General features: G+C 43.1%; 2 protein-coding genes and 2 pseudogenes across 4 annotated transcripts in view; 3 read left to right on the top strand and 1 right to left on the bottom strand.

Annotated features, from left to right (window-relative positions):
* The first annotated feature begins 2013 nt into the window (after window positions 1–2013).
* On the top strand, window positions 2014–2692 carry LOC116835001 (histone H2B 8-like; annotated as a pseudogene).
* Window positions 2693–4867: 2175 nt separating this feature from the next.
* On the top strand, window positions 4868–5755 carry LOC116834991 (histone H3). Its single transcript, XM_032797446.2, has one exon. It carries the CDS (start codon window positions 4868–4870, stop codon window positions 5276–5278), a length of 411 nt encoding a protein of 136 aa, XP_032653337.1. The 3' UTR covers window positions 5279–5755.
* A 3438-nt stretch (window positions 5756–9193) lies between these two features.
* Window positions 9194–10170, bottom strand: LOC116835009 (histone H2B 8-like; annotated as a pseudogene).
* Window positions 10171–10419: 249 nt separating this feature from the next.
* LOC116834992 (histone H2A type 2-C) overlaps window positions 10420–26157 on the top strand; it is a 299566-nt gene continuing 283828 nt past the window's right edge. The window contains exons 1-2 of one of the 3 annotated variants that reach the window (XR_012656221.1): window positions 10420–15007; window positions 15340–15910. Coding sequence is in view for 2 of the 3 variants with exons in the window: in XM_032797447.2 (XP_032653338.1) it covers window positions 10448–10837 (390 nt within the window). In the remaining variant the exon portion in view is untranslated. Of the gene's footprint in view, window positions 15911–26157 lie in introns of those variants that run through there. The other 2 variants (XM_032797447.2, XM_075067586.1) reach the window with 2 other exon arrangements.

Below are 26157 nucleotides of genomic sequence, written 5' to 3'. Positions count from 1 at the left end.
GGAGTCAGAGTGATAATGGTTATGGGTTTCTTCATTTCATTTCAGACAAACATAACTCAAGACACAGAAGATCATTATTCCCTTAAATGTGAGCACAAATAACCTGCCAGTGTACATAGATTATATTTTTATATTCTTTATTACAGATTAACACATTTGCTTTCAATGCACCCCTTCCTTGCCATTTCTATCCTGCACCCATGCACCAGTTCTTACCTGCTCTAATTCAGTTTTACAGTCAAGTCCCTAAAGCTACATTTTTCTGGGCCTTTCCCAGGTTGACCTTTTCACTGATGATGCATTGTGAAGCCCTTATTCTCAATCCTTGTTCCCTTTTCCATACCTTTTTATATATAGCTGAAAATATTTTACACAGATCTATAAGATAAAGCTGTGAGTACCTATAATTCATGCTGCAATGTAAAGCAAACAGTAGAAGGAAGCAATAAATATAAGCAGTGAAATCTCTCTCTTGTATTATATCTCTCTGCATGTCTTTGTGTGGTGTTGCATGAGGCACTACAGTCTTTTTAACAGAATGTAGCGGTTTTAGGAGGAAAAGGACTTGTTAAGGGGGGAACAAATTTTTAACCCATGTTCAAAGCTACCAGAGCCATTACTTCCTTACTTTGAAATCTATTTAGATTGACACAATCAATTCAAATAACTCCTTTCCACCCCAATTTGGAGAAAACCCTATAAAGAAAATTGTTATTGTATATTTGATTGTATTGCTGATACATTTACAATTACAATTATAACTTGCAATTACAATTTACTTCAGCATCCAACGATGTGGGTATTCACCCACGAAAGCTCATGCTCCAAAACATCTGTTAGTCTATAAGGTGCCACAGGATTCTTTGCTGCTTTTAATGAAAACAAAAGTTCTCACCTTCCAAGGTTTCTCCAGCCCCAGGATATAGGTTGTTGACTTTCTTTAACCCACCATTTGTCTCTCCAAGGGAAATTCCAGTGGCTGCAAAATGAGGTAATTCAGTTCCAGATATTGTGCAAAGGAGGGAGGCCGAGAGTACAGTGTGCAAGGAGAAACTATTGGTGATCTGTAGAAAAAAGTTCCATTTCTCACCCTTTGGTGGAAATGGGATTAAATCTATGAGTTAGTTTGAAAAGCCTGCCAGGATTGGACAGCGACAAAACACACAGCTTTTCTCCTTAAAGTAGATTCAACATTACACAGACTTTTCTTCCTCCATTCAGGAAGGGGGGAGGGAGAGAAAGAGAGAATGTGTGTGTGAGAGCTAGAGATATTGAGAAAATTGTTGCTATGCTAAACAGGATTCTTTGCTGCTTTTACAGATCCAGACTAACATGGCTACCCCTCTGATACTTGATACCTGATTTCTGTTAGTTTCCAGTCAGATTTGTTGGCCATTAGGAATTATATTTAAAAAACCTGAGCAAAAATGACCCGGAAAGGAAGGAGGTGGGAGAAGAGAAGGGGATAATTTATCATATTGTTGCTTTAGTACACTGGTTAATTGAATTCATTACTCGTTAATATTCTAATGCACCCCTTTCCCAATGGTACTGCTACATGTTTTAAAAGTAGGGAATGTTACTTTATATTAAGATTTTTTTTTTACTAGACTCAGAAAATCTCAGCCAAAAGGAAACTTGGCCTTAAACCATGTTATTTCCCTGCTTTACCCTACTCGATAGTGTACGTCGCACTAACAACTATCTAGAGAAGGAAAAGTACAAAAAAATGCAGCGCTCTCGCCTCCGTCCCACACTATCAATCTTAGAAGAGTTAAATGATTTTCGATAAGCTAAAAAGATGTGATTGTCTGATCAGCCAATGATAATACGGATCTCACTCTGATTAATAGTGAGACTAGACGTAACGAGGTGACTTGTCAAGTCCAATAGGAAACGAGGAAAAATAGGTTCTTTATTTGCATGAAGTTATATAAATGAGGGGCAGCACCGAGTTTTAAGCATACTGCATTTTGTGAGAGGTAGTTTTAAATAAGAGTAAACAGTCAGAAAATGCCTGAACCTGCAAAATCTGCTCCAGCTCCAAAGAAGGGGTCTAAGAAAGCTGTGACTAAGGGCGGGTCTACATTACAGGGGGAAATCGATCTAAGATACGCAACTTCAGCTACGTGAATAACGTAGCTGAAGTCGAAGTATCTTAGATCGAATTACCCACCATCCTCACGGCGCGGGATTGATGTCCGCGGCTCCCCATGTCGACTCTGCTACCGCTGTTCGGGTTGGTGGAGTTCCGGGATCGATGGGTGCTCGTTCGGGGATCGATATACCGCATCTAGATGAGACGTGATATATCGATCCCCGAGAAATCGATTGCTACCCACCGATACGGCGGGTAGTGAAGAAGTAGTCTAAGACCCAGAAGAAAGGAGACAAGAAATGTAGAAAGACAAGGAAGGAGAGTTATTCCATCTACATATATAAAGTGCTGAAGCAAGTTCATCCAGATATTGGTATCTCTTCTAAGGCTATGAGTATAATGAATTCTTTTGTAAATGACATCTTTGAGCGTATTGCTGGGGAAGCGTCTCACCTGGTACATTTCAACAAGCGCTCAACTATATCTTCCCGGGAGATCCAGACCGCTGTGTGCCTGTTACTGCCCGGTGAGCTGGCCAAACATGCTGTGTCTGAGGGTACCAAGGCTGTTACCAAATACACCAGCTCTAAGTAAACATTTGGCTAACTAAATCTATAACCTAAAGGCTCTTTTAAGAGCCAATTACCTTTTCGTTGAAAGACATAGCATCACTAACACGTCTCACTTGTATTTTTCAAACTGCATCATGTTGTTTGCGAAGGAAAAAAAAATAGTTTTACATAACTATTTCCAAGTAATTTGTTAGCAGTTTCTCTTCTCAAAATTTATGCAGAAAAGAAGCCTGGATTCTCTTTACTAATTGTAATAAACAAGCAGTTGTATTTGCTACAGTCTAAGTGAAAGGATTCTTTTCTGTAAAAGTGATTAAAGCCACCCGTTACTAAGGTAACATTATGATTACGTGGTATTCAGGGAATATCTTAGCAACACATTAGGTTTATTATGTATAAAATAGGTTTTTAATTTTCTGGGATCTCAGTGGGTTTTCAAACTAATCACTGTTTTCATTGTTTCCTAATATCTCATTCCTCCCTACCATTTCCCCATCCTTGAACACTTTTTAGCCCTTGAATTAAACCAGTTGTCAACTTCTTATATCAAAGACATTAAAAAACAAAGTTTCCCTTTTATTTTCACAGCACTTTCCCCCTACTAAGCCATAAATTTTCTTTGGGCCACTGTATAGATTTATGGAATTACTGATAGGTTAGCCATTCTGAAAATGTTTGTTGAAATGGACTTTTCAACAAAACACACATAGGAACCAGGATCAGATCTGATTACAGTCATAGCAACACCTTTATTATGCTATTACTTTATACTATAGAATGCTTAGGTAGTAATCCTCTACGATTTCACTTTGATCCATTCTCACCTATTTAGCTGGCAGGAAAGTTTGGTTATGGTGTATTATCTAAAATGGTCAGGTCCATTGCCTTGTTTACTTTCAGGGCTGAGAAGCTAGTAGACTTTTTGTAGGCTTGCAAAAGCTACAGTACAAATTAAGGAGGTAAATGAAGTTTCAGGTAATTGGCAGGAGTTGGGGGTGGCCCTTATTATACCCTGGACGAGCTTTAACCTTCAAACCCATAAAGAGTTGGGCTCGATATTTCAGAACACAAACTATGCTCGTGGCTATCAAGGTCTTTTCCTGGTCTTAGCGTAAATGACATCGTAGAGGATCACCCTTAAATGAAACCAGAGATACATTTCACCACTACAGCAAATGCGGTGACAGAAAATCAGAAATACCTGAATATTATTTCGAGGCATTTTTCTGTGATGCTTAAGGCCACTTTTACTATTATCATTTTCTCCTTTACCACGTTCAAACATTTGATTAGACACCTTCAGTAATAATAAAATGACTGTGGGCTGGTGGCTTGAGTACTGAGTATATGATGGCTCTGACCTGATTGAAAACTGAGTTGAGGTTTTTGAAAGGATGAAATGATATTCTTACCCCTTAAAGTCAGATATTGAACATACATAGCCTGTTTTTTGGGTCGATTATTTGGAGACGAATTATTTTATCATTATAAAACTAAACAATAACTTGATTTTAGTATGTGAGTATTCCGCCTGATTATTATAAAACTCCTCTCTTTAAAAATCACACTTGAGGTTATAATGGAGGACATAAGCAGATTAGTAATAATAACAGATCCTTTATAAAGTGCGGGTGGCCCTCTGTCTGAAAGGAAAAAAATATAAGGCATTTGTATCGCTTTAAAAGCAGCAAATTAAAACATAAAAGGGAATCAGAACCAAGAGATATTTTTATGTATTCGACGAATCACGTGATTTCAATGTTCTCCCCTGTCTCCGGGAGTGAGGCTCGCGCAAAGCTTTCTTAGCTGGAAGAAAGGAAGTGGCAATAACGTTCAGGGATACAGATTCGATCACTTTGAAAATGATATAGTCAGAACTCCGAGCCACAGACACTCAAAAAAAAACAATTCCCCCCCCCCAAAAAATAGAGGGTGGCAGATGTGTGATAGCGAGATAGGAAACTGGTCACTGATCCTTAAAAGTTAGTTTGAAAAGCAAAAAAGAGAAGGGGAAATCACACGGAACAAGGCGGGCTTTTCAAATTTTCATATTGTCCAATGACATTTGGCTTCTTCGAAAAGGCCAATCAGAAGAGAGAATTTAGTTATAAATACCGCCTGAGACGTAGAGCTCTTATTCATTTCCATCAATTCTTTCTTGTTTAAAGTCTCTATTACAGAGATCAGGTCTCTTAATATGGCCAGGACCAAGCAGACCGCCCGTAAGTCTACCGGTGGCAAAGCCCCCCGTAAGCAGCTGGCTACTAAAGCTGCCCGGAAGAGCGCACCTGCCACTGGGGGAGTGAAGAAGCCTCATCGTTACCGACCCGGCACCGTGGCCCTGCGAGAGATCCGCCGCTACCAGAAATCAACTGAGCTGCTCATCCGCAAGCTGCCCTTCCAGCGCCTGGTGCGTGAAATCGCCCAAGATTTCAAGACCGACTTGCGCTTCCAGAGCTCGGCCGTCATGGCCCTGCAGGAGGCGAGCGAAGCCTATTTGGTGGGGCTCTTTGAGGACACCAACCTGTGCGCTATTCACGCCAAGAGAGTTACCATCATGCCCAAGGACATCCAGTTAGCCCGGCGTATCCGTGGAGAGAGGGCTTAAAGGCTGCCCTTCAGCTTCTAGTAACGAAAACTACTCCAAATGACCCAAAGGCTCTTTTAAGAGCCACTACATTCACACTCAAAGGAGCTGTAACCTGTTCATATGGTCCCTTTTTAAAGTACAAAACTTGTTTTAAAGCTTTTTTCAAGTGAAAATTGCGGACTAAATGTACACAATTTATTAGCAGGCGGTAAATTACTATTCCTCTAACATTCATTCTCCAGCTATCTTCACCTTTTGTGATTAAATTCATTATAACGCACCTAAACAAAAGTAATTTGCTGTTTAAAATAGCTAATCTCTTCTATTTAATGTTTTGCTCATTTTAAAAAATCTTGCATAATCCCACTGTTAATGTACATTGACAAGTCTGTACAGAAAAATTTTAAGTGAATGCCCCAAAGCAGTGCTTATAAACTGAAGTTGATCAGCACTGCTTCGTGCTGTTAATTGCCCCTGATGGAACAATATGTTTATTGTATTTTTTTTCAGGAAATCGCCAAAGGGGCGGCAGGGCTTCTTTTTTGAATTCCATTTGTGGAAGTTCAAAATGAAGTCAAGTTTGAAGCTTAATAAGAAATATTTTACAGCAAGTAAGTTCGCATTCTCCAAAAATGTTGTGTTCAAGCTATAAAATATCCTTTTAGTGTAAATGTAGCAGCTTTTGGAAGAGCCTTGGGATAGTGTTTTAGTTTGTTTTTCAAATTGCCCAGAAGACGGTTGGACTCTTCTCAGCCCTCTCACCCCGGATACGCCGGTACACGGAAGGAAGCAAATGTCATTGGACAATTTGAAAAATTGAAAACCCCGCTCCGTGGTTTGGAAAATACAGTCCTCCCTCATTGGTTCCTCAAAGTGAAGCTCATGGGCCTAATACATGGACCTTGCGCTTCCCTGAGTGGCCCTTTTGTATTGTTTCCTCTCTGTTACTTTTTTTTTTTTTTAAATAAACACTTCCACTCTACTGCATACATGCACTCTCCCATATTTCTTTTTCGTTTCTTCTGTGATACATATAGGTTGTCGGGGATTTAATTATGACTTTGAAACCGACCAAATCTGTGAACATGAACATTTTTCAGCTTCTTTGGTACTAGCAATCACCTTGAATAGGGTGACCAGCTGTCCTGGATTTTAAAGGGACAGTCCCATTTTGGGGGACTTTTTCTTATATAGGTGCCTATTAGCCCCCACCCCCTGTCCCATTTTTTCATAGTTGATTATCTGGTCACCCTAATCATGAACTCCAATGCCTGGCGAATGGGAGGGTAAACAACTACAGGATTCAAATGCACAGAAAAATCCCTTCTCATTCAATTTCTTGCTTGCATATATATACCTGCCCCTGGAAATTTCCACTTCATGCATCTGATGAAGTGGGTATTCACCCACGAAAGCTCATGCTCCAAAATGTCTGTTAGTCTATAAGGTTTCACAGGATTCTTTGCTGCTTGTATGAGGAGACCTGCTGAGTGCAGAAAATGTATCCAGAAAAGGTGATTCTCCTGAGCTAGTAAAAAGAAAGATCTTAACAGCTATGGAAGTGGTTTATATCCAGTGGTGAGCTAGAGCTGGTTCCCGCAGGTTCCCAAGAACTAGTTGCTAAAATTAGATTTCCGTGAAGAATCAGTTGTTCAAGGGCCAGGGGGTGGGCAAAGAACTCCGGTCCGCGGGCCGGACCATCCCGTTGCTCCCAGGATTCCCAGCTGGGGAGACTTAGGCTTTCCTGGCCCTTCCCCTGCTTCCCCCCAGCTGCATCATGGCCAGCTGCTGGCATCAGCTGGGCAGCTCAGATGAGCTCTGGAGTCTCCTCCTGCCACTTTTTGAGAGTCCCAGCAAGGAGTGTGGGGGGGTCCTGCTGCAAGCTCCAGGGCTGGCCTGAGGGGAGGGGAAGGGAGCGGAGTGGAGGGGAGGGGCAGCATGGCCAGCAGTTGGGCAGCTCAGCTGAGCTCCTGAGTCGTCCTACTGCTTTGAGCTGCCAGCAAGGTAAGTGGGAAGGGGACTGCAAGTTCTAGGGTTGCTGGGGGGCAAGTGGGGCAATTTGCCCCAGGCCCTGCAGGGACCCCCATCCCCACGGGTATGTCTCTCCCTGCCCCTCCCCCCCTTAAATCATAACAACCGGTTCCCTATAAAAAGTTATGATTTTGGCAGCTCATCACTGTTGATATCCTGAAAGATCAGGGCTACACTCTTTACAGTTTTGGAAGTTAAAGTTCATCCAGGATTATCCGTATCTATATATCTACATATACGTAGGTTCTTTTAAGGGAGAACTCCAACTCCAGCCAATAAACTGAAACTTCAGTGGACACATTTAGTTATACTGTAGTTTTATAACACTATAAAAGGCTTATGAGCTTCTCTTCTCAGCCTCTAAAGTAAAAGGGTAAAAGAAATTGACCAACATAGATACTTAAAGGTAACAAAAACTTCTCTGGGTTAGCATCCTGGAGATTTAGTAATTTAAAGGGTTTCATAATATAAACTAATAGAATAATTGTGTCAATGTGATTCCATAATCAGATCTAATCCTGGTTCCTGTGCATGTTTTGTTTTAAATTCCACCTTATTGAAAGTTCCTCAGAACAGATCCCCCTCCCCCAGTTTAACAAAATGTTCACAATTAAATAAGTTTATGGCTAAGTGTGTGTGGGGGGGAACCTGCTTTGAAAATAAAGAAAACAGGGAAATTACTTAATGTAAGAAATGAGTTGGTTTTATGAAGCTCAACTCTCTAAGGACTCTCTTCACGAACAGAGGGAGGATGGAGAGAAACAAGAGATTTGGGTTATATAGTATCTAAGATTTTTAATTAGTAAACCCAGTGAGATTCCAGCAGTTTAAATTTGCTTTCTATAAGTGCGATTCTGATATGTTGAATTAATTTTAGGTGAATACCAGTTTAATCATACCTTCATTTCAGCAGTGTGGGGGTATTAATCATTTTATACGATAGATAAGAAACCTATGTCTTCTAGAATATTGTGACACTTCAAGTGCTTATTTACTTGTAGCAAAGAGAAATCATGCTCTCTCTTTCTCTAGGTGTGGTGTGGGAATAAAAACAATTTCAGATAGCTTGCCTGTAAAGCTTCCTCATTGTGTATTATTAATTATGATAATGAATTATTTACTTGCAAGCCACTGGATGCACTTTGAAAAACACAAGCAATAGTAGTAGGTGATGTTCTGCTCATTGTATGAAAAGGTGGATGGCTCTTAGGGCTTGTCAACACAACCGGCCAGATTGATAGGCAGCGATTGATCCAGCAGTGGTCAATTTATCGTGTTGAGTGTAGATGCAACAATTCTACCACCAATCACTCTAGGGTCAACTCCAATACTCCACCTCAATGAGAAGTGCAAGGGGAATCGACAGGAGAGCATCAACACACCACAGTAAGCAGATCTAAGTATATCGACTTCAGCTATGTTATTCACATAGCGGAAGTTGCATAATTTATATCGACCCCCTCTTCCTGTAGAGCAGTCCTTAAAAAAGTCTTTGAGTTACAGATTTAGACAGCCTGCTCAGAAACTATTTACTTAGAACTAGTGTACTTGGTGACGGCAGGTCTACACTACTGGGCTCAGTTGATGCAACTCCAGCTATGTGAATAACATAGCTAGAGTTGACATAGCTTAGGTCAACCTTTTGTGGTGTCTACACTCCACTGGGTTGATGGGAGAAACTCTCGTCCACTTACTTTATGCTTATGCTACGCAATTCCAGCTACATGAATAACCTAGAAGGAGTTGACATACCTTTGGTCCAGTTACTGCGGGGTCTACACTGAGGGGGTTCCACTGACTTAGCTTACTCTTCTTGACTGGGGTAGAGTACAGGGGCTGACTGGAAAGTGATCTGCTGTTGATTTCACTAGACCCGCTAAATCGACCTGTGGTGGATGGATCTCAGTAAGTGGAGACAAGTGTGCCCTGAGAAACAGTATGTTTTGCCAGCTCGCCTCGCAGCAGCAGACGCTTACAGTGGTCTGTATCTCCTTGGAAATGATGGTCGAGCGCTTGTTGTAATGCACCAGACAAGATGCTTCTCTGGTGATACACTCAAAGATGTCGTTTACAAAAGAGTTCATTATACCCATAGCACTGGAAGAGATGCTGGTATGTGGGTGAACTTGCTTAAATACTTTATACACATAAAAAGAGTAACTTTCTTCTCTCGTCTTTTTCCACTTATCATTCTTCTTCTAAGTCAGAGGTCAGCAACCTTTCAGAAGTGGTGCGCCGAGTCTTAATTTATTCATTCTAATTTAAGGTTTTGTGTGCTAGTAATAAATTAAGGTTTTAGAAAGTCTCTTTCTATAAGTCTATAATATATAACTAAACTATTGTTGTATGTAAAGTAAATAAGTTTTTTTTTAATGTTTAAGAAGCTTCATTTAAAATTAAATTAAAATGCAGAGCCCCCTGGATCAGTAGCCAGGACCTGGGCAGTGAGTGCCACTAAAAATCAATTTGTGTGCTGCCTTCGGTACATGTGCCATAGATTGCTTACCCCGTTCTAAGTTATATGGGCAGGTCTGCACTATGTGGTTAAGTGGACCTAAGTGGAATAATGTAGCTGGAGTCAACATATCTTAGGTTGACTTATTGCGGTGTCTACACCAGGCTGAATGAGTCGCGGGAGAAATTCTCCCATTGAGTTACCTTACCTTCTCTTTCCGGTGGAGTACAAGCGGTCGGCGGTCGATTTAGTGTGTCTGATAAGCTTTCTTAAGACCCTTTCTTAGACGCAGGAGCAGATTTTGATGGCTCAGGCATGTTGATTGCATATAATTTATTTTTACTTCTCAATGTCTTCTACGTTTTTGTGTACATTTCTGTCTCCAGTCAGCTCAAAAACATGCATCCAAACTCCGAAGGGTGCCTGTTCATACATATCTTGTAGCAATGACTATTCTCTTTTCTAATTTCGTATAAGCATATGAGACACTTGACCTTATATTAACGTCATATGCAACCTTATCATTGGTCAGAATTAGATTCGCATCACTATTGGCTATTCAAACAATAGTTCTTTTCAGCCTATCACAAACCGTTTACCTCTGCAAACAGAAAGGATTTAAGGACGGACTAGGAATTAAATTGCGGTTTTTTTCTGGAAAAAGTATATTTACTGTAGCTGATTTCTAGAAAGTGCTGATCATGTCTGGTCGAGGAAAGCAGGGAGGTAAAGCGAGGGCCAAGGCAAAGTCTCGCTCCTCGCGGGCTGGGCTGCAGTTCCCGGTGGGCCGTGTGCACCGGCTGCTCCGCAAAGGTAATTATGCTGAGCGGGTGGGAGCTGGTGCCCCGGTCTATATGGCCGCGGTGCTGGAGTATCTGACCGCGGAGATTCTCGAGTTAGCCGGCAACGCTGCTCGGGATAACAAGAAAACCAGGATCATCCCACGTCATCTGCAGCTCGCCATCCGTAACGACGAAGAGCTCAATAAGCTCCTGGGGAAAGTGACGATCGCTCAAGGGGGTGTCCTGCCCAATATCCAGGCCGTGTTGCTGCCCAAGAAGACTGAGAGCCACAAGGCCAAGAGCAAGTAAAGCTGTCAGTAAGTAAAAATGACCAAGAAGAAACCGAAAATACTACTCCAAAAACCATTGCAAAGGCTCTTTTCAGAGCCACGCACAAAATCAAAAAAGAGCTCTGTTATCTTTCGCTTTCTCTCAACCTAGGAAGGAACCGGTTAACGTAAAATACGTCTCTTTTTTTTTCTTGAAATAATCAATACTTGTAGCATCGGGCGTGGATTAGGATATTAAAGGAGCTCTATTAAACTAATAACGAAACTGGTAAAAGGAATGTCCAATTGTGTCTCTACAGGAAATACAAGTGGTACTTCTCATTAGCCAATCCTTTCACAACGCGGGCTTTTCAAATTGAGAGCACAACACCATACAGGGGACATTGGACTCTTAAGAGTAGTCTGTTTTAGCTTGTTGGCTCGTTAAAAAGTTTCCATAAAGCAGATTTCTAGCATAGGCTGAACAATTGCGGTAATAAAGGAACAAAACTCTTTCCGGGATCAGCTCATATTCATTAATTCATTGAGTGGTACACGTAAATAAATATTTTATTATTCCTCCTTCCCCAGATTAAATAAAGAAGGAAATTTTTGTTTTATGGAAAACACCAGGACATTGTTAGATTAACCTGGCATTTCAGCTCCTTTTGGGAACGGTCGAATGAGTGGTTCTTAAAATAGTCGTTGGGTTTATTTGCGTGAGAAGAGCCTTCTCAGTAATTTCACTGCTTGGGTGCCTCCGCCTTAGCTTTCCTGCTTTAGGTTTCCTTGGTGTAGACTCGGCAGTCGGGATCGTAGCAGCCTCGTTGAGCTTGGCGGCTTTTTGGAGGGGGCTCCTGGCTGCTTTCTTGACAGTTGCAACTTTTGTGTTCTTGTCCCCCCCCCCCGCATTTCCAGGACCAGGCTACAGCGTCTTGGCAATTGGTTTCTAAGGCTTTGCCACTGGCTTTTTCTTCGGTTTCCCTCGTCGTCTTGTTGAGTCTAAAGGAGCTAGAGGCACAAGAGCCTTTGATCTGGACCAAGATGCCTTGGGTCACCAAGCTATTGAGTTTCAACTTGATGCGGTTGTTACTTTTCACCACGTCGTACCCTCCAGCTGCCTGAGCTTTTGAAGAGCCATTGTTTGGTCATGAGCTCTGTGCGAGAACTTACGGGCTTCGCTGCTTCCTGTTGCTTTCTTCGGCTTTTTAGCGCAGCTTCCCACGTACTAAGGTGGGCGAAAAGAATGGAGGGAAAGTACAGCTGGTGGCTGTTTGTAATACAGCTAAAGCTGCTCTGTGATTGGTTCTCTGTGAACTAGAAAAAACTTTTCTCCTAGCTCAGTTTCTTTTTTTAGCTAAACAACGTGTACTTTTGCACAGTATCTGCCACAGAATCATCTCATCACACAGTCGAGTGAAGGGGAAACAGGGTATTTTTATTTAGTGCAGCTTCCAGTTGGAGACAGTTGAAGATGAACCAGAAACAGAATAAACTTTTTTTTTCCCCGTGGAAATGAAATCTGTACCGTTAGAAATAAAATTACAGCTACAATGGGATCTTTTTCTTTAAAGTGCTTTCTCCAAATCCGTGTAGCAAGGCAGGGATTTGAATCAATCTGTACGGTGCAAACTGATGTACAAAAGAAGGAACAACACAAGCCCATTTCCTCAGTTTTGAATATGAGAGAAGAATTAATTATAGAAAATTTCTGCTAATATGTTGGAAACCGCCTGTTGCTGCTTCTGCTGTCTCTACTCCTGAAGCAAAAGCCTGGGCTAAAACACTGAAGGTGTAGAAGGCCCCAACCAGCATCAGACCCCCATTGTTCTAGGTACTTTACTGTTGTGGAAAATTGACCACACAATTGATTTTGGATCAGACAGCCTGAGGCTCCTTCATTTTATATGAGCATCTATGCAAGGAGAGTCAGCATGGCCCCATGCAAGGTGGCAAGCTGCTTTGCAGTCTGTAAATTTCTAGCCAGCTTATAAAGGTTAAAACCACTAACAAATTACACACACATTGTACATTAATTCCTTATTTGGAATATATTGCAAAATTAATATAGGACAAAAGCAAAAACAAGCATCTCACCCACTACCCCCTCCCCATTACTCACTGTCTGTTCTTTTGTGGTCAGCGACCTTTCTAATACAACTGTTGTGATTATATATTTCATAAGCCTAGCTTTGCAAATTATGCTATTTGGGGACTTTATCACTCTGCCCCCTCATGCCCTTCATACACACAAAGCCATTGTTCCGTTTTGGGAACTTTCCACTGTGACTCCTTTTACCTCTTGACACACAGAAGCAACTTTCCATCACTCTTTCATCACTCTGTCCCCCTCCTCTCTGCCCCTTGTACACAGAGACAAGCTAAACCAAAGTTCAACACAGCCTAGAAACAAGCTTATCCAAAGTTTAGGCCTAAAAGCCTGGCCAAAGTTGTAAGCCCACCATATTTTCCCTCACAGTACCAAAATAGAATAGGAGAGGGGTTCTCAGAGCTTTGTACTGGTGACCCCTTTCACACAGCAAGCCTCTGAGTGCGACTCCCCCTTTATACATTAAAAAAAACTTTTAAAAATATATTTAACACCATTATATATGCTGGAGGAAAAGGGGATTTGGGATGGAGATTTACAGCTCACGTCCCCCCATGTAATAACATTGTGACCCCCTAAGGGGTCCCGACCCCCAGTTTCAGAACCCATGGAATAGGAGATTATCTCGGCTCCAGAATTTACACTCTAAAAAGACAGTGCAGAAAAAATAGTTATCAACAAACAACAGAAACTTTTTGGAGGATTAGGGCTGGAGCAATGATGAGAAATGAAGTATGCTTTTGCATTCAAGTATGGTTTTTCTGTGCGTCCCCATGATATTGCTGCTTAAGTACCCCTGTGAGTCAAGGCACCAGGGTTAGGGAATCCCTTCAAGTATTGACTGCTTGGTGCAGAGACGATGTCCCCATCTTTATCATAGACGGATGTTTCAATCTGGACCCACTAGGTCACTTACCGTCAAGTTTTCCAGGCCTCCTCCTACCATTTACACAAAGCAATCATCCTGCATGCACTCATCTCCAATACCCTCTTGTATTGGAAAAGGGAGGAAGAGTTTTCAGTTAAACATAGTCTTTTTTTTTTTAAATTAAATCACTTTCTTTTATACATTTTTTGGGAGGGGTGGTCCAGTGGTGATGGTTGGTGGAAATATGTTATCTAGCTTTTCAGATTCCTTTATTTCAAGACGCAAATCTACAAGAAGACAGAAAAAAAAAAGCAGCATTTAAGAGGAAGCAGAATTTTAATCTTATGCTTGCAATGCAGGCCTGATCTACTCTACAAATTTAGCTCACCATAATCACCTTTAGTCAACCTATTTGTACATGTATCTATGCTCAAATTTGTCTCTGGGCAACATAAACACTGCACTATGGCAACACAGTAAACCACTTCCCCTAACAGCATGAATCCTGGTTGATCTATTGAAGTTGACCAGTTCCCAAGTGTAGACACTGCATGATGTGTGTTGACCCTAACAATTCTCCAGCAGCTGTCCCATGATGCTCAATTCCCTGAGACAGTGATGGCTGTCTGGTCACTGTTTTTAACTCCACTGCCTAGGGATCAGAAATGGGAAATCTCCATCCCCAACCACACAAACCCACCTGCCATGTATTTTTGAAATGCCTTTTCCTGATTGCACACCTTGACCATGATACCTAACAGCTCTCATTTGTTGAGTGCAACTGCCCAACCAATGATGCCTGCTCCTCTTACTAGATGTGCTTCTGCCTAGTATAGACAAGAAGTATTGGATTTTCTAGGCCTGTGGGGAGAAGAGGCTATGTAAACATAGGTATGGGTCAGCCCTAGAAACATGGATATCGCAGCCTGCATCCTCATGTTCAAAGGGACATGACAAGGTTCAGCAGCAGTGCTGCATGAAAGCAAAGGAATTCTGCCATGTATACCACAAGGCCAGGGAGCACAATAATTGATCTGATATTGAGCCATTGACCTGCTGCTTTTACAATGAGCTGTATGTCATACTTACTGTGAACAGCAAGTAGGCAAGGAGAGACATGTCAGAGGGCTCCAGCCATGCCATGACCCAGGACCTGTTCACAACTCTACCATTATCTACCCATTCCCAGCAGTCTAGCAGAGACGAACTTGATGAAGTGGAAGAGACCTCAGGTAAGTGTGCCTGTGCATTTTCCCTTACTATATTTAATTTAAAAGATGGCACCTGGCCCATCCTTAAGTTAATAAACATATGAACTTTTCATTGTTTTGCTTGTATGAGAAGAGTTAGCAGGATAAGAAACAGAAGTAGAGTTGGCATCTGCTTTTCATTCCCTTTACTGAATTAGGCAGGAGATGGGTGGGTATGTGGCACACTTTGTCTATGTACACAGGTATGTCTCTTTATCCATCTGAGAGATCTCCATGAGACTTTCTTGGAGACGCTCTGCAATCCTCTCCTTAAAGTTTCTAGGGATGACTGCCTTCTATTTCTTCCTCTGCAGTAAGACATTTTCCCATACCACTCTGCAATGACTTTGGCTGGCACCACTGCAGTAAGCAGGCACAAGTAGCAACTGCATTCTCTGTGGGCTTACCTACTCTTATAACACACTGCAGCAGCACAGCTGCATTGGTGCAGTTGTGCCACTGTAACACTTCAACCAAGAAGCTACTTTTGCTGACGGGACAGAGGGTTTACTTCCATCGGAACAGGTACTCTGCCTCACCATAGGTTGTTGGGCTACACCAGGGGATAGGTCAGTTTAACTGCATCACTCAGGGGTGTGAATTTTGCCAGGGTTCTCCTCTCCTGTTTGCGCTTCACCAAGATCTGATAGCTGTGACTGACCAGCCTTCTTTGGAGTAGAGAAGAGCTCCTGGCTGCATGCACCTCTGACCTCCGAGTTGTCCTGTGCCTCTAGGTCCCCCTCCACATCCTCATCCAAGATATCCTCCTTCTGGCTCGGTCCACTCTTGACTGGCACATGAGCCACTGAAGTATCCACAGTTGACTTCGCAGTGGAGGTGGAGTAGCCACTGAGAATCGCATCAAGCTCTTTGTAGAACTGGCAGCTCGTGGGCACAGCACCAAAGCTGTGGTTTGTGGTAGGCAGAACCAGCTTTAGTAAGTGTGGGGCCTGACTCGAATGATTGGTGGCAGTCCGGGTCTTGGGTCCTTCAGTGCCATGGAAGACCCAGAGTGAGTGAAAGACCTGCCGCCGACATGCCACCAAAGACCTTGATGGCTGCTGAGTGAGTAAAAAAATTAAAAAGACGCCTAAGTTAGGTACTCTTCTTTAGGGCATGAGGCCCTCTTTGGTGCAGGGCCTGATTCGGGGGAATCGGCCTAAAGACGGCCCTGGTGGTAGACATTCCTCAGCTCCTTCACTTTGACCCTGCACTGCAGTGTGTCTTGGTCATGGCCCCTTTCTGTCATGCACTGTGAAATCTGTCTGTAGATATCATAATTCCTACAGATGGAGCAGAGCTGGGCCTGGACAACCTCCTTTCTCCAAATGCTGATGAGGTCCAGTAGTTTGGCATTGCTTCAAGCCTGATTCGTTTAGCAGGCTTGGTCACCTGGAAAGATGCGTTGAGACCACTGCATGCTTCACCAAGCAAACAGGAAGGGGACTTTCAAAATTCCTAAGGAATTTAAAGGGTGGGACTCACGGTGGGTCACCTGAGGGCAGGGCAGTAGAATTCAAACTGATGACCAGAGAGGCGAGAACAGGAGACATCCCAGAGGCCAATCACAGCACTGTAATCTACCAGGGTGTCTACACTGGCACCCTGGTGCTGTAGCCGTGACTCAGAAAGCTGTACATCTCTCGTCAGGGTGTTTTTTTTACAGCGCTGTAACTGTGCAGTTTCTGCCCACTAAGTGGCTTGGCAGTGTGTACACCTCAGGAGTTATAATGCAGAAAGCTGCTTTACTGAGCAGAAACTTGCCAGTGTAGACAAGGCCTAATTCTCTCCATGAGGATTTGCAGAAGTCTGGTAGCATATGTGACTGCACTATAGGGTGGGGTTAAGTGTGGGTGATGTTTTAAAGGGAGTCCTTAGAACAAGGGTCAAGAGATGGTAACATCTTGCAGCTCTGGTTTGCACGGAGTAGGTGAAGTGGTTGAGAATCGGCTGTTTGTGGACAGCTGGTAAGACAAAGGACCAGAGTAAATTAAGTTACCACATGGTTCCTTAATTTATCACCTCATTCTCCTGCCCACATATTGTGGTTATATAATAAAGAAAACAAACAAACAAACAAACACACATTCTGAAGTGGGGCTCCCTCAGTCTCTCCCGTGGAAAGTGTTCTACTGTGCATAAATAATGAAAAAGTGATTAAGGTAGGGGACTAGACCCAGGGTTTCTACCTCTAAGGAGGATGCCCTAACCACTGGACTACAAGTCATGCTCTTGCTCTCCCTGGCCCAATGACTATGCACTATGGAGAAATACTTAAAAAGTCTCTTGATAAGCAAGACAGAGAGGAAAAGACTGAATGACTCGGTATTCCAATGGATAGGACACCCCCTTAAAAGATGGTTCCCCTAGTCCCCCAGCTCTAATCTCTCTTTTGTTTATCCACAGGAGAGCAACTTCCATAGGAGAGACTGATCCTCCTGCTCCATGTTAGAGTATCCTATAGCTAAATGGTTAGTGAACCCTCTTGAGAGCTGAGAGACCCTTTTTAAAATCCTTTCTGACAGAGAGGGGAAATTGAGTCTAGGGCCTGGTTTACACTATGAGTTTAAACCGAATTTAGCAGCATTAAACCAATTTAACCCTGCAGCCGTCCACACAACGAGGTCCTTTATATCGATATAAAGGGTTCTTTAAACTGGTTTCTGTACTCCTCCCCAATGAGAGGAGTAGCGCTGAAATCGGTATTGCAATGTTGGATTAGTGTTAGTGTGGCCGCAAATCGACGATATTGGCCTCCGGGTGGTATCCCATGGTGCACCACTGTGACCGCTCTGGAAAGCACTCTGAATTCAGATGCACTGGCCAGGTAGACAGGAAAAGCCCAGCAAACTTTTGAATTTCATTTCCTGTTTGGCCAGCGTGGAGAGCTCACCAGCACAGGTGACCACACAGAGCTCATCAGCACAGGTAACAATGCAGTCTCCTGAGAATCGAAAAAGAGCTCCAGCATGGACCGCACGGGAGGTACTGGATCTGGATCCATATGGCGAGGATTCCTGTTAAGAACTCGTTCCAAAAGATGAAATGAAAAAAAATTTGAAAAAATTTCCAAGGCTATGAAGGAGATACGCCACTATCAGGACTCAGTGCAGTGCTTGTGTGAAAGTTAAGGAGCTCAGACAAGCCTACCGAACCAAAAAAGCAAAGGGAAGGTCTGGGGCAGGGCCAAAACATGCCGCTTCTACGCTGAGCTGCATGCAATTCTAGGGGGTCATCCACCACTACCCTCCCCTGTCCATGGATTCTGAGGTGGGGGTGGTAATCTCAGCGTGGCTGGGATTCTGGAAGGGAAGATGAGGAGGAGGAGAGGGATGAGCTTGCAGAAAGCACACAGCACTCTGTTCTCCCCAACAGCAGGAGTTTTTCTCACTCTGATGGTAATTACCCTCCGAGCCCTCTCAAGCCACTATCCCAGACAATTAAGCCATGGAAGGAACCTCTGGTGATGTACTTTTGGAAATATATAAACATGGTTTTAAACAGTTGCAATGTGATGATGATTACATTGCCTGAGGACTTGGATGCATTCGCGGCGTACAGTTATTGGAAAAGTTGTTAACATTGGTTGTATGGAGCGAAATCCTCCAGGGACCTCTCCATGAGTTCTCCTGGAGGTACTCCAAAGTCTTTGCAGAAGGTTTCTGGGGAGTGCACCTTATCCTTCTCCATGGTAGAATACTTGACCACGCCAAGCATGTAGCAAGTAATCTGGAATCATTGCATGACAAGCCTAGCTGTGTATGGTCCGGTGATTGTGGTATTCAAGCAACATCCGTTCTTTATTCCCTGTGTTATCCTCAGGAGAGTGATATCGTTCATTGTAACCTTTTGAATTCAGGAATTTAATTAAGGGGACAGAGATGGCCATTCCTACTGGCTGTTTGCCTGTTGCTTAAAGAATACCTTCCTTGCAGGTACCAGACCGGGGGGGGGGGAATGGCGCTGAGCTTTTTTGCGTTTGACTATGCAAGGATCTTCTCTACCAGCCACGTGGTGGGGAATGGGGGGTGTTAGCTATATCATGATACCAGCTCGCGCACTCACACAGGTGGGAGGAGGATGCTCATAGGGGGTTAATTTTTCTGTCTGTTTTGCTCCTGAAAAGCGATCATCCCGAGGGGAGAATTGGATGGAAGGGGAAGTTCATCCGCTGCGCGTGTCATGTTAACAGGTAAAGAAGGCAGGCCACTGATGGGATTTCTGTGGTATTTGGAAAGGAGGGCACTGTGTAATTGAAGGCTGCAGAAGACCGAAAGACACTGCTTATCATCGTCGCATGCAAGTGAATTCTGCTCCGGACCTGCATCGAGTATCTCTCACACAGAGCCGCAGGCACTCAATATTGAGATTGCAAAAAGCGACCTTGTAGTGAAATCACATGTTCTATGTGAGTGAATGTGTTTGTTTAACCATGAAAGAGTATAACCATTGTCTGTAAAATTGTGTCTTTTTAAATATTCTGTCATAACAGATAGGTAGGTTAATGCCTTTCTTACCTGTAAAGGGTTAAGAAGCCAGTAGATCCGGTCTGACACCTGACCGGAGACACAATAAGGCGGACAAATACTTTCAAACTTGTGTGGAGGGTAAGTTCTTGTTTGTCTCTTTGTTTGGCGTTGTTCGCTCTTCGGGCTGATACGAGGCCCAGACGTCATCAGCTTCTCCAAATCTTTTGGAACGAGTCTTTGTGTTCAAAATTGTAAGTGAAGCCCAGGCAAGGCATGTTAGTCTTATTTTTGTTTTCTCAACTTGTAAATGTTCCTTTTTGCTGAGAGGATTTTACCTCTGTTTGCTGTAACTTTGAACCTAAGGCTAGAGGGAGTTCCTCTGGGCTATATGAATCTGATTACCCTGTAAAATATTTTCCATCCTGATTTTACAGAGATGATTTTTTTTACTTTTCTTTAATTAAAAGCTTTCTTTTTAAGAACCTGATTGATTTTTTCCTTGTTTTAAGATTCACGGGGATTAGATCTGGACTCACCAGGGATTGGTGGGAGAAAAGAGGGAGGATGGTTAATTTCTCCTTGTTTTAAATCCAGGGGGTTTGGATCTGTGTTCACCAGGGAATTGGTGAAGCCTCTCAAGGCTGCCCAGGGAGGGGAAGGTTTTTGAGGAGACAAGAAGTGATCCAGAGACTGAAATTTCTGCATAGTGGCAGTTACCAGATCTAAGCTAGTAATTAAGCTTGGAAGTGTCCATGCAGGTCCCCACATTTGTACCCTAAAGTTCAGAGTCGGGAAGGAACCTTGACGACTTCTCTCCCTTTTTTCCCTCCCTGATGCAGTTGCAAATTTTTCAACCCTCCCTCCTCTGTCCCAAAGACTATCTCAGATAAGGCGGCGGAAAAAAAAGACACGAGGCGAAATGTTCTCGGAAATCATGGAAGTGACCTGCAGTGAAAGAGCTCATCTGAATGAGTTGAAGGATGTGGTATCAAATTACAGGAAAGATGCCAGTGACCGTGAGGACAGGAGGGACCAATGTGAGGATAGGAGGGATGAACGTGAGGAGAAGAGAGACGCTCCAGATGTGAGGTGGCAGCAGGAAGATCAGAGGTGTAGGCAGGAAGATCAGTGGTGGCGGGATGCAACGCTGGGGCTGCTGCATGATCAAACTGACATCCTCCGACATCTGGTGGAGCTTCAGGAACAGCAGCAGGGTCACAGAGTGCCGCTGCAGCCCCTGTGTAAGCACCCTCACCACTCACCATGTTCCATACCCTTCTCACCCAGACGTGTAAGAATGTGTGGGGGGAGGCTCTGTGCACCCGCCCACTCCACCCTCGTGGACAGCCCAACCAAAAGGCTGTCATTACTTTGAAATTTTTTTAGAGGCTTTTTCCTTCCATCCTACCCTCCCAAACCCCACCCGGGCTACCTTATCAGTTCTTGCCCTTTTTTTATAATTAATTAATAAAGAATACATGATTTTTAAATGAGAGTGATTTTATTTCCTTAGGAAGCAAGTGGTAATCGAAGGGGGAGGGTGGGCGGCTTACAAGGAATAAATCAATCAAGGGGGAGGGGGGTTTCATCAAGGAGAAACAAATACAACAGTCACACCATACCCTGGCCCATGATGAATCTGGTTTTCAAAGCTTCTCTGATGTGCACCGCTTCCTGGTGTGCTCTTCTAATCGCCCTGGTGTCTGGCTGCAGTTAATCAGCGGCCAGGTGATTTGCCTCAGCCTCCCACCCCGCCATAAAGGTCTCCCCCTTACTCTCACAGAGATTGTGGAGCACACAGAAAGCAGCAATAACAATGGGGACGTTGGTTTGGCTGAGGTCTGAGCGAGTCAGTAATGTGCGCCAGCGCGCTGTTGTGGAAAAGACCACCACTTTATTGAATTTGAATCAGACAGCCTGAGGCCACCTTTATTGTTATAACAAGATTACAAGTGTGCATCACAGGGAGAGACGGCATAACCTTATGCAAGAGATAAGCCGCTCTGCCCCTTACAAATATCATCGAGCTTATAAAGGTTAAAACCGCAAAACGTTATATTGGTTACACAAATTATTTGCCTTTTTTGGTAATTAATATTGCAAATCAGCAGGTTATGTACTGTGAGTTTAGTTTGGGGTGTTTCCAGTTACAATTATGCTGACTGTCTTATGACCCCTTGATACATATTGCAAAAGTCATTAAAATATTGCTTATTAGCAAGCTAATCAAACATATTTCACGTGTTCTGGCAGTGATTGAGCTGGTTATTTTGATAACCCCTCCTTGGAGTTTCCCTTAAGCAAGCATATGTATTTCTTTATTGCACAATAGGGCAAGTGGCATTTAAGTGTGTTCTTGTCCCCTCTTCCTATTCCTCTTTTGTTGTGTTCCATCTTCTATTCTCCATATGTATTTCATCGCCACTAGTGCGCTGGTGCAGCTGATAAACAAGTTATCTGAGAAATAAACCAGCTTTTTTTTTCTACTTATTAACTTGCTCATATTTTGCTATAAGCCTAAGGGATTTAGCTTGTAGCGGACCATAAACAAAAGCATTATATTTGTTACAATATTTACATGTTAAAAATATAGAGGCTTAGTCATGTCGTCTATGTAGAGGGACTGATTCAATTGCTATTTTGTCAGGGTCCTGTAGTATCCGGTGGACAGTTGACGCAAACTCTTTAAGGCTGATGGCAACGCAAGGCATACTATATGGGCATGTTTGCGTGTCGTCTACTACAAGCCACTGGGTGAGGTGCGCACAGGCGCTTTAAGGCAGACATATCTACCAACTCATTCTGCAGTTTGCCAGCCTGAGCTTTAGAATGCAAGACTCCTGGACTACTGTCAGGCTGCCTGTGTATGCTTCTGAGCCATGGCTCAAAGGTAGGCTGTGGTCCCAGGAAAACTCAGGCTTCTTCAAGCATCTTCGCAACTTGTTATTTCGGGTCTGGAAAGTAATTTCCTCCTGCAGTGTCTAACGAGTAGTTTGTGTTTAAGACACGAGCGTCATGAACCCTTCCTGGCCATCCCACGTGGATGTTGGTGAAACGTCCCTTGTGATCCACCAGTGCTTGGAGCACCTTTGAAAAGTACCCCTTGCGGTTTACGTACTGAATGCCCTGGTGCTCCGGTGCCAAGATAGGGATATGGGTTCCATCTATGGCCCCCCCCACAGTTAGGGAATCCCATTGCAGCAAAGCCATCCATTATGACCTGCACATTTCCCAGAGTCACAGCCTTTCTTAGCAGCATCTGAGTGATTGCTTTGGCTATTTGCATCACAGCAGCCCCCACAGTAGATTTTCCCACTTGAAATTGATTCCCGACTGACCGGTAGCTGTCTGGCATTGCAACCTTCCAGAGGGCTATTGCCACTCGCTTCTCACTTGTGAGGGCTGCTCTCATCTTGGTATCCTGACGTTTCAGGGCAGGGGAAAGCACGTCACAAAGTTCCATGAAAGTGCCCTTACGCATGCGAAAGTTTCGCAGCCACTGTGAATCGTCTCAATCCTTCAAAACTATACAGTTCCATCAGTCTGTGCTTGTTTCCCGGGCCCAAAATCGGCATTCAGTGGGTAGAACCTGCCCCATTACCAGCAGGATCTCCAAAGCGCAGTGGCCAGCAGTTTGAGAGAATTCTGTGTCCATGTCCTCATCACTCTCGTCGCCGCGCTGTCATAGCCGCCTCCTCCTCACCTAGCTTTGCAGGTCCTGGTTCAGCATAGACTGCATGAGAATGCGCAAGGTGTTTACAATGTCCGCGATTGCGGTCTTGATCTGAGAAGGGTCCATGCTTGCTGTGCTATGGTGTTTGCGCAGTTCACCCAGGAAAAAAGGCGCGAAACGGTTGTCTGCTGCTTTCACGGAGGGAGGGGTGAGGCTGTACCCAGAACCACCCGCGACAAAGTTTTTTGCCCCATAAGGCACTGAGATCTCAACTCAGAATTCCAAGGGGCGGGGGAGACAGTGGGAACTATGGGATAGCTATGGGATAGCTACCCACAGCGTAACACTCTGGAAATTGACGCTAGCCTTGGTACAGGGACACAAACCACCGAATTAATGTGCTTAATGTGGCCGCGTGCACTCGACTTTATACAGTCTGTTTTACAAAACCGGTTTATGTAAAATCGGAATAATCTCATAGTGTAGACATACCCTAGGTCTCTCACATCCCAGATGAGGGTGCTAACCACTGGGATAAAATCTATAGCCTGTGCAGTGTCTCATCCTCTGGCCATTTCAAATGGAGCAAGGCTGGAATCTAACTCATGGCCTCAAGAAACACATTAGGTGCCTAATCCACCTTACTCCAAGCTGCTGGTTCCCCTTTGTAGATCACTAGCAGCCTGAACCTAGATGCCTAACTTTAAGAGATGGGAGGGGCTGAACTCCTCCATCTTGTTAGCAGTTCTCTTTGGTATCTTAGGTAGTTTACTACCAAGTGTGCTGGCTTTTATGCATTTTACTTTTAGAGGCCACTCTCTAGGGTACGTAGGAACCTTACTTGTCTTTCTGAATCATAGTGCTGTTCCTGTGATTATCTAGGTGATGTGACACTCAGCTTTGCAATAGCTAGATCCTTTTGTGAATCCTACCCACTAGTACTCTCTATTCCCTACTTGGAACAGTCTTTAAGGAAGAAGGAAAGAATGAAGCCTCCCCTCTCCCTTTGGCTGAGTATCTGCCCCACAGCTCCTAGTAAGGTTAACAATTATTTCTCTTCTGTCATTCAGGATATCAATATGCTAAAATTTATTGGAAAGATGTGCAGGTATATTGTTATTCTGCAAGGTGTTAATAAGTGTCATTAATAGATGACAGCATCTCTATGTGTCCCCCATTTCCCCCCTTTCAGTATTTCATTTCCTCTCAAAGTTAATTGGATTCCATCCATTGGTGACTTCAACCTTCCCTGAAATTGTGGAATTATTTGGATATGATGACATTCTGAAGTTATCATGGGAAAGGTCCCATGACGGATGGGGAAAAAAAAATAGTAGAAGACAATTGAGCTTGAATGTAAGCCCTCACAAGTTTGGCCACGTACTACTTGAATTTTAAATTCAATTATCCAATCACAACACTGGGAATGGACTCTATGTAGTACTATTTATGCTAGCATAGTAATAGTATAATTATTATTCCATACTTCATAAAATCACATCATTACTTTTTATAACACATTCTTATCTCTTCCTGAAGACATAAAAATAAGAAAATAAAAAAAGTCCTTGCAGGCCACGCTAAATATGATCAGCTAGCACACGCCTCAACAAGGCCCAGCCAAAATAGTTGTCTACAGAAACATATCAGAATGGAAAAGTAGAGAAGCAGAGAAAAAAACAAAAACAAAAATATGAACTTGAAGAAGATGCAAATGCTATTAAAGGAGGTGATCTTAAATTTGCAGTGGAAACTGGAGATGCTGTCGGAGATCAAGTTGATATTGGTAAAATGTGATAGGTCGAGCACACAAAACTGAATTTCAAGAGGTTGCAGGAGGAGGCTGAGAAGCTGAGGCTGCACCAAAGGATGCATTATCCTGCTTTTGTTGGTAATTAGTACTAGCATGGTGTCTGCTCTAGTTACAGACAGAAACAGCTATATTAATACACCAGGGGTATCTGACTGAACTTTGACAATGTTTAACATTCAGTTGCCATTTATTATGTTAATACAGAGGTAATATTTTAGACATGTTTAAAGGTGGGCTTGTTACTTGAGATCTCTTTGTCTGGTGCTGAGTGTCTACTGGCAAGTTCTACAGCTTTCCCTATGCTGGAAAAAATCATTTCTTCAAGCTATAAGTAATCCTAAAGTGGAACTGACAGCAATGATCAACAGTTATAATTTTTTGTTATGTTGTTTATGTGTCATTAGTAGTAAATATTAAAATGTTATATCATTTAAAAATTCTTCATCTTGAAAAACAATATCCATCAAAAGGGAGAAGAGGATAAGAAATGGGAAAGGGTGGTGGATTTCTTCACAATTTTTGAAAACCTCTTCTGTCATAAACAGATAGCTAAGGGTTAATGTTTCTTTTACCTGTAAAGGGTTAACAAAGGGAACCAATCACCTGACCAGAGGACCAATCAGAAAACAAGAGTTTTCAAATCTCAAGGGAGGGAAGTTTTCAATGTTTCAAAAATAAACCCATTTTTATTACTTTCAATTTTTCTGTAATTTTCTTAATCCAAGGGGTCATCAAAGCCTGGTTTTGGGTAAATTAAAAATCTCTCTCCCCATTTTGTTAACATTTTCACTGTTTTCTAACAAAGCGTTGGGGGAAGCAGGGAGAGAAGGAATATGTCTCAGTTTCCACCAAAAAAAAGCCCCCATCTCATGTAAAAAGCCACTTCTCTTGGGGTGAGGGTAGGGAAGATGTTGAAAATTGTTGCTCAGTATTATCAAACAGCTGTAATACAATGCACTCCCTGACCTCCAAATCTGGGCTAAGAGGCTGGGCACGTGACTGTTGTCAGATGCTCCCAGTGTGGTGCTCTGCTCTGTTCAATGTTGATATCAATCGGCTGCGTGTGTGTGTTCCTTCTGTGTGCTGCCCCGGCTCTGCGCAGATAGCTGACACAGCAGACCCCGAGAGAACCCCCAATGACCACAGACTCTAGTAAGGTACGAAGGCATGTCAGCCA

The sequence above is a fragment of the Chelonoidis abingdonii genome, chromosome 1, assembly GCF_003597395.2.
Source record: "Chelonoidis abingdonii isolate Lonesome George chromosome 1, CheloAbing_2.0, whole genome shotgun sequence".
In the NCBI taxonomy this organism is placed as follows: Eukaryota; Metazoa; Chordata; order Testudines; family Testudinidae; genus Chelonoidis; species Chelonoidis abingdonii.
The sequence above is the reverse complement of the archived record's forward strand: the minus strand, read 5'-3'. Positions and strand labels throughout refer to the sequence as shown.

Excerpts from the sequence above, each read along its gene's own strand:
- LOC116834991 (XM_032797446.2), top strand. The coding sequence starts at position 4,868 with ATGGCCAGGACCAAGCAGACCGCCCGTAAGTCTACCGGTGGCAAAGCC.